This window comes from Dysidea avara, chromosome 2 (assembly GCF_963678975.1).
Source record: "Dysidea avara chromosome 2, odDysAvar1.4, whole genome shotgun sequence".
In the NCBI taxonomy this organism is placed as follows: domain Eukaryota; kingdom Metazoa; phylum Porifera; class Demospongiae; order Dictyoceratida; family Dysideidae; genus Dysidea; species Dysidea avara.
The window spans coordinates 6227559-6241961 of NC_089273.1; the positions used below are offsets into that span (position 1 = coordinate 6227559).

A 14403-nucleotide genomic window follows, 5' to 3' on the forward strand; every position below is an offset into this window, starting at 1 on the left:
ACACTCACGGCAAACATCAGCAGATCTCCAGCTAGATAGTGATATACCCTCATCAGCACAAGCGCTGGCATAGCTGGCTATTGCACTACAGAAACATTCCTCTCTTTCTTCATCAGTACAACAGCAGTAATCAAATTCACAAGTTTCAATATAAGAAGACGGATCAATCACATCATTGCACAAACTGAAAATTCCCCGTCTCAGCATGCCACATCTCTCAGTTGCGTCTGCAGTGACATTTGGATCACTAGTACAGTTCAGATCTGGAATTATTCCTGGTGCATTTCTTCGTGATACTCCACATGAACCCTCTATTTCCCAACTATCACCAAACTCATTCACTTGATACAGAGGAAGTACATCGCCAGATGGTGTTGTAAAGTCATCCGTCACATCACCATTGTAAGTACCACACAGTCCACAAACTTTTCCCATCAAAGGTGTTGATACTGTAATGCGTACACTAGTGAAAAAGTCGTAGGACATTCTCACCCCATATGTTTTAAGAAAGACATGAACATAACGCCATCCAATTCTGAAAACATCTACTGTAGGAGAACTGTGTATTGTATAGTAAAAATAAAATGGTACATTTCTTGTAACGCCATCAGCCGTCAAAGTCATACGTCGTCCTACTCTTTCCATTACAATCTCAAAGTTTTCACCAGGAACTCTCACTCTGACTAAGCCTATACAAGAAACTCCAGGTCTCCCACAGCCAGCAAAATTTTTTGCAGAAATCACATAGTCATCATTGTCGCATGGTTTTGTGAGAACATATTCGCAAGTTCCTTGGAAATGGTGCAGGAAAGAATAAGAGTCATAAGTAATATAGTGTGGATCTCCTAGAGCTCTGCAAGTTGGTCCATCGTAGGTACATAATTGTGTTTTGCAAACCAACTGTCCTCTGTGATTACATACACATCCACTGCCGCATTCCATATTCACTCGTTCTCCAACACTAACCTCCTTTTCACGGTGCATGCATTCTATTAGAGAAATATCAAATTGTATAAATGCATTGATAATAAAAAATATTTGCACTTCAAAGTCTGAATTGCATAAAATTGATATACAAAGAGAATTTTCACTTTTACATTGTTGTACTGTTGCATTATTATATGAAACATTGAAATAATTATATCTGATGACAAAGTTGCTGATTTTCTATTTTGTATACCACTTTCATACCTCACTTCAATGGAAAGATAAAGTGTATTCATACCACTGCTATCAGTGCTCAGTAATTCATTAACAAGAAATGGAAATAGTAGCTATATCAAAAATACTGTCCCCCTATATATAGGGAGTTACAGTCCTCCTATATAGAGAGAGTTTGAGTATATTTTTAATATATTTTCAATCTATTGCCTTTAATGTATCCAGGTATTCTCAGAAATTACCCAATTTCTTTGATGAAATTTTGTTATCTCCTCTACTTTAATATAGTGAGGATCGATTGTGGATTTTAGTTTATAAAGGTGAGATAGATTTAACCTGTGGACTTGGAAAAGAGTGTTTTGTTGAATGAAGAGGGCCATAGGTAAGTATATATTGCTGTTTCGATTGACATTAGACACTTTACATAAGTGACGTCACATATAGCAGTAGGCATGATGCTTAAATGATTTGACTATTGGCATTGTATTCACAACATTAGTGCTTAATTCATTTTAAACATTAGTACGAGGCTTTCTGTGCTTAATTGCATACTCACAATCAAAGAGTTTACACGCTCATGTCAATATGCTTACATTTGGCCTCAGCAACTCCTTGTTGTTGTTCTTACATACGTTATCCAGAATTAAAATTCACATGGTCCCATATAAATACACTCACAAAACATTCCTGCAGTTTCCCTAATTAAACAATCAGTTCAAGAGCATAGCAGGATCAATTTTTGAGCATTGCTCAAAAACATAAAAGAGGCTGGTTTCAAAGCATATTTTAGTTCAAGTCCAGTTGTTATGTTATGTATATATTATATATAAATGTTAGCAATACTTGTTACACAGAAGTTATACTGCAAGATTCAATACAATATTATATTAATGTTTACCTGTTATTGTTACTGTAGTGTAGGGGGAGTTGTACATTAATAAGACTGCTCCACCAAATGAGCTTTGGTCAAAATATACTCGGAAATCGTGATTGCCTTCCGCTATGAAATCATCTTGTATTATAACAGAAAGTGTGGCCTGTGTAGTTCCAGCATCGAAAGTCATAGAAAAGTTTCCAGACACATAATCCACATCTAAACAGCATTCGCATACACCAGTTATTACAATGTTCTATGCCATGTGGTCTTACTATGATCTGGTGGTGATCCTGACCCTTCAAATTCCTCAGCCTCACTGAAATCCCCTGTAGCTGTACCATCTTGTGTGTATACTTGTATAGTTAGGTCATCCGGCAGTGCAAAACTGAGATGTGCTGTTAGCCTAGCATAGCCTTTACCCTCATCAACATTGTATTCTGATTCACTAAATCTTACAGAAGCTAAAATGTTAATAATAAAAATATATGAGACATGCATGAGACAATAGTGAAAAAAAAGTACAAAAAAAATCATTAAGTATTGTAGCATTACATTAATTCAACCCTTAAGCACAATAGTGTCCATTACAAAACCCTTACTATATACACTATAATAATTTTAAATAATGGCCTTTGTGCATTAATAAAATTTATTATCATCAACATCATTGCATGGCCACCACCTTTGATTTTATAGCTTTTTTCACCCATGCTTTTGAAGGCTGCACCCTCTTCAGGGGCAACATGGGAAGGAAGCATGGGTGCCATGGGTGCTTGGGCACCCATAAATATTTCCAGTTGCATAACTAACGGGTGTCAGTACACTGTACTATATATTACTGAAAAGATTGAAATACTCTAATAGAGCAGTCAATGACTCTAATAAAGCAGTCACGTATACTCACGACCTTTTTTTTTTGGTCTTCACCTTTATCACTGGGCACCCGTAAGTTAATTATCTTGCTACTCCCCTGCTCTTTATACAGCATTGCGTGAATTTCACTTCTTTTTGTATGTAATATATATATATATATACCCAAAGCCAACCATAAACTGGCTTTGAGGTATGTTTTTACACAAATCATTTTTCTTCTTATCTACATATGCAGTGAAGATATAGTGCTCTACCAATAGAGAAAAATACTTACTGACCCTATACCAAAGCCAATGTGTACTGAAATAATTGTGTGATTGCTTGTTCATTGCTATTTAATAATTTTAATATATATAGTTGTAATATACATGTAGTGCCTGTATTTACTTGCAATAGTATTTAATAACAAAATAAATTTGTAGGCATATTATTTGTCTATTAATTAAGATTTTGCAGTGATTGTTCTATTAGAGTAACTCGGTTTTTCATGCAAATCATGGTAAATTTCAGTTTTTCAATTTTACAAAGCAAATCCTACACCTTTTATGCTAGAATACAATTTTCCACTTGTTGTTACAAGTTTTATAAACATAACACTTATTATGATGATTATGATGGTAATGATTGGCCCATGATTGGGTGAGTAGGTCTTAATAGTTGTGTACTATCCCACCGATCTGTACCAAAATGACTATGATATCGGCTTTGATGTGATGGAATACTAGAAACGTTGTAATAGTATTGTATTACTTTTGTAATGCTCTAAAACAGCACACATTTTTCTTGAGAACTTCTATTACAACACTCATAGAACGTTCTAGAACAATCTACATTTTTCATTGGTAGATCTATGAAATTATGTACTTTTTTACTATTGAGTAGATTTTAGGGATTTTCATTTATAAGGTAGAAATTAAGTGAGGTGATGATAACAGCACCAGCTCAGTGGTTAAGTATTTAGGTGTTCAGTATGGAGATCCCTGGTTCAAACACGAGTAAGTTTTTTTCCTGAAATTTCTCATGTACCTTTATTACCCCATGGTGACTGTTCTATTATGGTATTTCAATCCAGTGATTGACAAGTTTTAGCTTTTGCCTTGTAACTCTACAGCTGTCAGTGTAGTTTCTTTTAAACTACAAAAGGTTTGAGCTATGATAGTTAACCTATACACATACTGATTTTAAAACTATTTTAGTAAGTGGTTTACCTGGTAGTGTCTAATCACTGGACCGGAGTACTGGACTGGAATACTGGAATGGACTACTGGACTGACATTTTTTGGTTTTACCCATTTACTACTGTACATTTGGGTGACTTGTGACAACATTTCATCACTGAGTGGTGAATTATGATACTTTAATCCTGAAATGTAACTGTGATAAGCCAAATGGATGGTTCAGTTAAATGCATTCTATCACTGCTGGACAGTATCTACTCTACTGTATGTTAGCGTTAAAGCACTGCCGCGCGGGTGTACGAAAAATACAGTATGAGGGTGTGTGTCAAGAGGCTAATACAGCATGAGGCGAAGCCGAGTGCTGTATTTGCCTCGAGACACCCCCGAGTACTGTATTTTTCGTACACACAAGCAAGGTGGTGCTTTAAGTGTTATATTGTTCTTCCTAGTCGTGTCTGGCTCGGAGCGATTTTCTCTAGTACTCAAACCGCTGGTCATAAAGATATCAGTAAGTGTTTAACTAATCTATTTCTAGTTGTAGAACAAACTAATAGGATTAGTTTGGTTAGTTTTAGTCATTTACAATGTCACGCACGTGATCAATCGTGTTGTCATGTTTCAAAACTTCGTGATCAGATGATCAGTAAGTGTTTGTATCTGCTATACAGTAGAGTAGATATGTACTGTCAAGCAATGAATAGAATACATTTAATTGAACCCATTTGGCTTATCACAGCTACTTTTTAGGATCATATTCACCACTCAGTGATGAAATGTTGTCACAATTCACCCAAATGTACAGTAACCCCCACCTTAAAAATGTGCAAAACCAAAACAAATGTCAGTCCAGTAGTCCATTCCAGTATTCCAGTCCAGTGATTAGACACTACCCGGTTTACTCTGTGGGCATAACAATAACTTGGCCTTTTTTTATGCAAACAATCTTCCGTGACTCTATGACTATTAAACAGATTTGCACCTAGCTTCGTATGTGATTGTGCTGCAATACGGCCTTAAAGTGAAACAAAGCTCAAGACAATTGAGCTACACATTTGCATTTTACAATGGTTCTTGTAAAGTGTGTGGAAAGAATAATCTAAGCCCCCCCCCCTCCAAATGAAGAAAATTAAACTGAATTTTGAAGGTTTATATTTTACTATTGTGTGGTATGTGTGGTGCTGAAGATGGAGGGTGTTTGCAGTATTAGAATGATTCAAATTCGAGAAGGGAGCACATAGCTATGTATGCATAAAAATCGTTTTCTGTTTCTTCATGTAAATATACTCACTGTGTGGTACGCCAGCTTTCCTAGCCACACAACACACTACAGTAACTGTGTGTCTTGATATGTGACCTGTTCAGCAAAAACCTGACTTGTTTACATAATTCTGTTTTGAGATTGAAATACATTGGTTAAAAATATGTGCTACAAAAATAATTTTACACACATTTTAATTGCTCCAGTAAACCATGAAGGCAGATACAAAACCAGCTCTCCAATACACTACGCGATTTGCCACTTCATGGAGAGAAAGAATATTTTTATTTCATTTCTATACCATGAAGCAAACATGGGTTATGTGTTTTTATGCTGCAATAAAAAGTGACTTTATTGTTGCAGTTTCTCAGCTTAATTAATTAACTCTTCGAGGACCAAATTAATGTTCAAGTATGGAGGAATACGTAACTTTGTGTTACAAGGATGGAAGTGGTCTTCTGTAAAACCAAGATGGATTATTGTTTGTCATTGACTTAATGGTAATTTCATACACAACAATAATATCTTAACAGTTTCGCTCTGCACAAAACAGTACTTGTGATATGAAGCGATGAACGGGTGATGTCGTCTCCACAGAACATCCGCTTCATTATTTCTTTATTGTGAATTTGTGAGGCAGTCACATGATCTTTTGTATACAAATTGAATTGCCCTCATGTGCTGAGTCTAATGGCATTTAGTTTGATATGCTAGGACTAAGTACCATCAAGATATGGCCGATCAAAGTAGCAGGTGTAGAGTAATGGCGGACGATAATGGAAGAGCTAGTTTTTCTTGGCGGCTTAGCAGTGGAGATTCTCTTCAAACAAAACGATACTTGGTGTGATTTAGTCAGGAATTTCATGATGAGTATCGTTGTGTTAGTGAATTCTTTTTATTGTGTACTGATAAGTAGTCATTAGTTTATACCAGCCCAAGTACTTGTGTCCAATATATTGGACTTTGGAACTCGAAGAGTTAAACAGCTTTCTTGCTAAATGGCATGGGTGTATTTAGGCCAAAATCTATACCTTGATAAATGCTCCTGTTCATAGTAACAAAATGACACAATTCACAATTGTGTAGCCCATTGTACTTGATCAATTAAACAAGCGCCAGTATTTTTTTTCTTGTAGAGGTACTGTACAAATCGATTGTGTTGCTCTTCTCGTTGTCCATCACTACAACTCTGAAAGCACTTACCAGACAACTGAAACCTTAACAGCCCATTCATTTTCCCCTATAGATACCAAAAAAGTCATAAAATGAAGTTTGGGTTTTTGTCCAGCGGGTCACACATGTCACACAATGTTGCCCTTGTGTAAATTGTGAAATGGACAGACCTAAATTTTACCATATAAACTATTGTGTAAATTACTTACATAATATTTTTAAAGTTCCATAATTTTTTGAGTGCTTTGTGCTTTGTTCTTAGTAAAGAAAGGGTCTACAATAAAAACCTTGATATCATTTTATTCACCCACTCAAGAGAAATTCAAAACTCTTTATTTACTTGTGGTAGACAAAAGGATAAAGTACGTATGTTATGCAGGAATTTGTTTATGTCCAGTTGAAGCGATAGTAAGCGATTCATTTTTCTCCACTGAATATGCCTTTAACTATATGTGTGTGACACAAGGAAAATCTTACCACAGAAATTCGTTCTGGCAAACAATATGTGCAAATTATAATATTGTATGTTACAAACTTAGTAAGCTATAACCGCTTCAGTAAGAGTAAGTAATTTACTTTCCCTATATAACATATTCATACATGCTTGCTGTACAAATCAATTTTTCTGTTGTTGCTACTTTGTGGGTTATATGTAACTCTGAAAGTTATTGGCATATCAGGCTGAAACTTTGCCAGAGCATATATACACACGGCTAACTATATTATGTCAGGTTGACATTATGTTGGGTTTTTGCAGATCTTGTCACATATATTAACAAGATTTACTGTACATAGTAAAATTTTCATGAAACACTTGTAAAATAATTTACTGTGTATATACATCTTATAATGGTCTTTATATTGTAACATGTGAAATGCCTGCATATGTTCCACTTACGGATATTTAGTTCTACAGTGATGGAAACTCCATCTTGTCCAGCTGAGCTACTCACAGTAATAAAGTAAAGTCCTAATTGGTCACGGCTGATGTTCCTCAGAGTTAGGGTTGATCTAACAATAGCGCCATTTGACTCTGCATTAGTGATTAATGATTCATTAACTGGAGTTTCAAATAGGAAGAGCCATTGTACATCTACAGGCTCAGTGGATTCAATGGTAACAGATAGTTCCACAGTATCCGATAATGACACCCGTGTCACATTGCTTCCATCAATAGTAACAGTAGGAGGTGCTATGTAATATTAAGCAATACACATGTATATTGTTTCATGTTTAAATGTTAACGTGCAACAATTATTCTTAATACTATATGCATTACATTAGAGTACATTGTGTTTGGAGTGTTATCTTTTTCTTATAATTACAAGGAGGCCAAGAAATTAGCACTGTCAAGACAATCCACACAAAAAAACCAAGCTGGAGGTGACCTGGGTGAAAAAGTTGTGAAATCAAAGGTAGCAGCTACAGTAAGTATTAATAAATGTTAGTAGTGCATGCAGCCATTATAAAAATTTATTAGCATTTATTTATATAACCCTTAAACCTGCACATAACATTTAGTAACAATGCACTGAGAATACATATGCTGATATGTGAATCGGTTTTTATGCTTTGTCTCAAACAAAGCTATATATAACTGTCGAACTGATAAATCTATGCTATGCCATTTCTGCCAATGTATTTGTGATGTAATAAGGAATAAAACAGTACCTAGAGGCTTAACCTTCAACAAAATCCAGGAGATAAAACTCACTGAGAAACAACGTTTATGCAATTAAAACATGCATGAAAATACATATACTTTTAGAAAATGATTCATAACTTATATACTTTTAGAAAATGATTCATAACTCCTTCCCAGTTCACTGTATCAAGCTGAAATAAACACTAATAGCTTCACCGGAAGGTCACAGCATGTAAAATTCATGTGAACCAGACATTTATAAAAATGGTTGCCAGGCCATGCACTCACAAGTTAGGGGGAACCAGACGTCGATCTGCAGCACATCATAACAAGTGAGTGAATGCTGTTACAAGGATTATTCATCCTTGTCTAAGTAGCCCAATGAATATACTTTCCAGTAATGGGTGAATTTTTGACTAATGTAGAGTAGATAGACAAGCTTCATACACTGCCGGTTTAGAAGCCATCACGTATTCATCCATTACAAAAAAATAATTGTACATATTTCAAGCTTTGTAAAAATGCAATATATCCACATAATACATGACCATTGCAGTCACTGCCACCTTTGATTTCACAACTTTTCACTCAAGCTATTAAAAGCTGTACCCTTTTTTATGTGGATTTCATTTCATTTTGTACTGTATATCTTTGGGACTTGTTTTTGCTAATATTTTTCTTACATATCTGCAGACACAATGATTATTATTGAAGACAGAAGTTATAGTTGTATTGTTTTCATTGCCTTTTTAGTATTATTGTAATACTCCAGTAGAGTGCACATTTTGTAGGAATTCTAAATGGAAAACACGTAAACGTATTAGACCCTTTTTGTGGTGGATTTGGTGGAATTTGGAGGTGTCTAAGTTACTTAGACCCTTTTCATGCTTATTACGCGCACCCGGACTGGTAGCGTTGGCAACGCATCGCCACCTGAAAATTAATTTAAACCCATAACTGTTGTTACGGGTGGAGTAATGGCTTGTTTCTACTAATGAACGCTACATTTCTCTGTTACAAGCAGCTGACAACAGTGTTAAGGTACAACAACTACATAAAGGGTCTAAATAACTTAGACTTCAGACCACAGGGGTCTAAGTAATTTAGCAACCCTCAGGCCCTGTAGTAGCGCCTTCGCTTCGCTCAGGCGCCAAAACACAGGGCCATCGGGTTACTAAATTACTTAGACCCCTGTGGTCTGAAGTCTAACTATTACTTAAATCAATTTAGAACTTCTATTGGAATATATATACTTTTATGTACTATTGAGTCGATTTTAGCTACAATTTTCTTAAGTTAAATGAGGATACCAGCCATCATAGTAATGGCTCAGTAGTTAAGGATTTGGGTGTTCAATATGGAGGTCCCTGGTTAGAGCTCTATTAAGTTGATTTTTGAAATTTTTCCATGCATTTTGAATTGGATCATAGAAAAAGTGATTAAAGGGAAGTTTTGTATACCTGAAGATATACAGTGTACTTGTGGACATTCATTCCCAAATTTTACCTGATTTTGACTTTTGGGCACATTATACATTACTGTTGTAGGTAAATGGTACATATTTTAAGACATACAGTAAATGCACCAACATTGAGTTAAATTTTCCCTGAAGATGGAGACATCTATGTATTAGTTAGAATGGGTCAACAAGGTTTTTAGGATATTTAGAGACCTGAAGACAGTGTTGGTGAGGCTAACCACAAGCTTCATTGCCTTAGCTAGAAACTGATGTTGACCCATTTTAAGTGATTTAGAAAATTTCGTAGATTAGTGAGACAAAGTGGCAAACTGTGTGTGCTAGCATTGAGGTTTATCCTTAAGTCAAGTTGATCACATCAGTCTTAAGTCAAGTTGATCGTGTCAGTGCTAGTGCATTGGCGTAGCATTCATGTTCAGTGACAATAGTGCCAGTATCAAGTAGCTACTATTCTGGGCTAGAAAGACGTTTGTCTTATCCAGAAAGTAAGCTATTAAGAATCAAATTGTAAGTGCTAGCATTGAGATTTATCCTTCAAACTTGTTTTGAGTCACACCATGCTGCACAATGGTATTGTTTAATGCATAGCTGAATGCTAATGACACCTGTCTTGTCTAGAAAGTAAGCTAACAGTAAGGACATTTTGTTTTGGGCTTTGCCAATTTTTGTTTGATGAACATAGTAAACAACCACCAGCAAGACCACAAGTTACTAACTATTTAGTAACCTTGCCTTTGGTTTCTATCGGATTTCGTAACCTTAGACATCAAAGGAAATATTACTTAAAATATTCTAAATAATAACTAGAAGTTGGTTCTAGAGATTTATTAACCCAAAATGCCCTGTGTTGTGCTGCCTAAGCAGAGCGATGGTGCTACTACAGGGTTTGAGGGTTACTAAACTATGTAGACCTTGTGGTCTGAAATCTAACTTATTTATACCTTTATGTAGTTGTTGTACCTTAACACTCTTGATAGCTGCTTGTAACAGAAAAATGTAGCGTTCATTAAGCCACCCCTAACTGTTTTCACGAGTTAAAATTTTATTTTCAGGTGGTGATGCATTGCCAACGCTACCAGTGTTGGTGCATGCAATGAATTATGGCAAGCAAATTCCCTTGTTTCGCTCCTTTTGTATGATCCTTAATCAAGTATAAAAAGTTACTTGCTCTTGTTTGTTTACTTTTTTGTAACATTATGACTGGTGAACACGCACATACCACATCAAAAAAAAAGAATGCTGCCAGACTTGTTATTATTTTTGTCTGCTCAACAATCAATTACTGAAAAGTGTGAGTGGCCAATACACTTTGTTTTCAGCTATACCAGCCTGTTACACAGCACTACAAATGAAGAGCAGCATGAGAAACACCTCTCCAATCAATTTAGTCACTACAGAAAATACAGATTATTCCTGTTATAACCATAGGGAAGCCATCGTACGATGCTGTGAATTGACACCCTCAATGTAAATTGTACACAAAGGAGGCAAAAGTAAGGCCACGATGTAGTATGCCAAAATGCACTGAAGTGACACTGAACAGCGAAAAATTCAAGCATATTGCCCAGTTGCTATCAAGTTACGTAAGTGGCATTAGAAAGTAAGCAAGTATATCTGCCAGTCAGTCAGTCAGTCAGTCAGTCAGTCAGTCAGTCAGTCAGTCAGTCAGTCAGTCAGTCAGTCAGTCAGTCAGTCAGTCAGTCAGTCAGTCAGTCAGTCAGTCAGTCAGTCAGTCAGTCAGTCAGTCAGTCAGTCAGTCAGTCAGTCAGTCAGTCAGTCAGTCAGTCAGTCAGTCAGTCAGTCAGTCAGTCAGTCAGTCAGTCAGTCAGTCAGTCAGTCAGTCAATATGTCAGTGAGTCAGTCAAACTATAGAAAATTCCGTTAAAGATAAATTATATAGCAACCTGTTGGAAGTATTTTGGGTCATAGTGAAGGCATTTTTGGGCTTAGTTATGCTTAACAAATACTGCCAAAGCACCATGAATGTATTGTCAGGTTAGTTCTTGCCATTATTTAGTTTTATGAGAAGAAGAAATCTCCATGCTTAACATACAATTGCTACTGTACATTTTGCTTTTAAAAAATCCAGAAAAGCCAGACACATTATGAAAAAATTGAGTACATTTTGAGAATAATAAAAACACAATGTAAGACAGCAACAATATATAACATTTACCTGCTGGTGTCTGTGTAGGAACTGGTGTTCCACCGAGAGTGAAACCTGAATATGAGAATTACAATTTACTATACGTTATACACAGGTTGTAAACCAATCATAATAGCACATATGTGCACCTACATAATATTATGTGACCAGGCTTGTGAAAACAGGGCTCGTGGGCACACATAATTTTTCAAACTTTGATGTGTCATAGCTTTGTATTTCATTATTGCTTGGCCATGAAATTTTCAGCACTTATTTAACATTTACATGTAGTTGGCTTTAAAGTATAAGTTTCAGAATAAAAATATGGCATCCCAGATCTGAGATGTTATGTGGTGGGGTGTAGTTTGTGCCCACATTCCCTCTTTTCACAGGCTTAGTCACATATATAGATTGTAAAGTATGTCAAAACCATGGTAGTCTGTAGTGATGGATGACTAGTTATACGTTGTTGTGTAATTAGTAGAATTTGTTCTGAATATGGTCATGCAGCATGTTGCTGAGTGTATTAGCTGTGTACATATACAGTATGAACATTAATCTTACTAGTACTAAATCTTACATAACATGTATATATGTGATCTCAATGCACGTATGGACATTGAAATTTGTATAATCTGACATAGAATTGGACAAGAAAATTGTGTCAGACTAGTGAGAAAGTATGATTATCAAGTAGAATTACTTAGAAAACATCATATTATTACATAAATAATGTCAGATTGTAGAGGTATTCAGGAATACAGAGGTGTCAGATTGTAAGAGGTTTCACTGTCAGTTGTCTAGCTAGACCTGTTTGATGTATGCTACCATCTGGAAATGCTATCAACCAACTGGAGAGATGAGTGAAGTCATGAAGTTACTGAAGGCTTGGATAGCAAAGGAAAAGAGAGAAAACTGAGGACCAGAGGCACCATGAGCAATAGCGCACTGAAAAGAAGCAACAAGAACAAGCTGAAGAAAAATGGCATTATTAGAGGTATGAACAGGAGCTAGCTGAGGAGCTATGAGAAGGAGTGATTTGAGGAGAGAGCGAGATGCAAAGAAACTGACAGAGAGAATGTCTTGCTGGGGTCAGAGTCACTGAAACTCACAAAGATGTATAATAAAAGCAAGTGATGATATTAAAGCTATCCTAAAAAACTTTTGAGAGAGCAGCTGAAGCTCATGGGAACAAAGAGAAAAAAACAGCTATTCCTACACCTCAATGACAGGAAAGGTGCAACTGGCCTACACAGCAATGACAGATGAGAATACTTGAGATTATGACAGAGTGAAGGCTGCTATTCTTCAATGCTATAATCAATGAAGAGACCTACCAGAAATGGTGTCAGGCTGTGAGGTCATTTGAGAATAAAACACCAGTGGAACTGATTATTCATGTTAGGAATTTGGCTAGAGAAATGGATGAAGAACTCTTCAAACAGACTATTGTAGATGAAATGGATGTGCATTGATGAAGGAACAGTTTACTTATGTAAGTGTTTACCAGAAGAAGTGAAGGAGCGAAGATCTGGGTGAAGGATATAAAAGTAGTGAGGAAGCTGGTTGACTGGCTAACAATTACAAACAAGTTAGAAAGGAGAGTTGTGGGAAACTGCTCCAAATTTGAGCAACAAGAGCAAAATGTACATTCAGAGGAATGTATTTCTGTGGAATAGTGTGACACTTAGCTAAACATACTAAGAAGGTGAGTTCATCTACTACCTTGAAGAGAGAGGATGTGGTTAAGTTGGAGAAGAGGCTAAAGAGCCTCAAGTATGCTAAAATTGTGGTAGATGAGGGCATACATCAAGACAATGCCCTAATGATGCTGGATAAACATAATAGCTACCGTGGCAGAAGACAACCAGTGAGATAGCTGCTTTATTATGAAGAGTTTGTTGAAGTGTAGTTTGTTATTGAATACTGATTGTTCTAGGACTGAGAAGTGACCTCATGGAGGAGGAGAATTTTAGTTTGGAGAGGACTATTCCTGTGCAGTGTGCACGTGTCATGTCAGTGTGCAGGGAAGAGTAGTTACCGTTAAGGCAGCAGTCTCAGACTAGCTGACACATTCAGTGTTTCTGAAATTCCTGAACTGGTGGATTTGCTGAAGAGAGATGGCAAGGCTCTTATATATATGATACGGTCAGAGTACAATTTGCTGCATATCAACCAGATTCTGACTTCTCCATACCATCCAAAAATTGTGGTTTGGTGGAGAGACTCAACAAGACACTGAAGGTAAGTAATGTTGAGGAAGTTATATAGTAAGTAAGGAGGATAGAGAATGGAATGGAATGTTGCCATATATATATATATGTGTTGTTTGTGTATCAGGAGGTTTCTCAATCCACTTGTGATTATAAAATGCCGTGAAATCGGCATGGCTGTTAATGGGTTAACTGACCAAGAACGCCTTTGTAATTATGCATCACTTCAATCTACAATGAAACTTTTTTCAGAATAGTCTTTTAATGATACATGCATATGTACATATGCAACACATCATACAGCACTAATGACATTCCAAGTATCAATGTGAACTTGCCTGAAGCTGTTTGCACTGAGCTTGACACAGCTACCACGGTTGCATTCGATGTACCTGCAGAATA

At 36.3% G+C, this 14403-nt stretch overlaps 1 protein-coding gene across 1 annotated transcript in view; it reads right to left on the reverse strand.

Moving 5' to 3' along the window:
* LOC136246501 (uncharacterized) overlaps positions 1-14403 on the reverse strand; it is a 28407-nt gene that overhangs the window by 8590 nt on the left and 5414 nt on the right. The window contains exons 3-8 of the mRNA XM_066037982.1: positions 14340-14393; positions 11819-11863; positions 7419-7712; positions 2311-2499; positions 2060-2254; positions 9-989 (exon numbers count right to left, since the gene is read on the reverse strand). Coding sequence (XP_065894054.1) covers positions 9-989; positions 2060-2254; positions 2311-2499; positions 7419-7712; positions 11819-11863; positions 14340-14393 — 1758 coding nt within the window. The remainder of the gene's footprint in view (positions 1-8; positions 990-2059; positions 2255-2310; positions 2500-7418; positions 7713-11818; positions 11864-14339; positions 14394-14403) is intronic.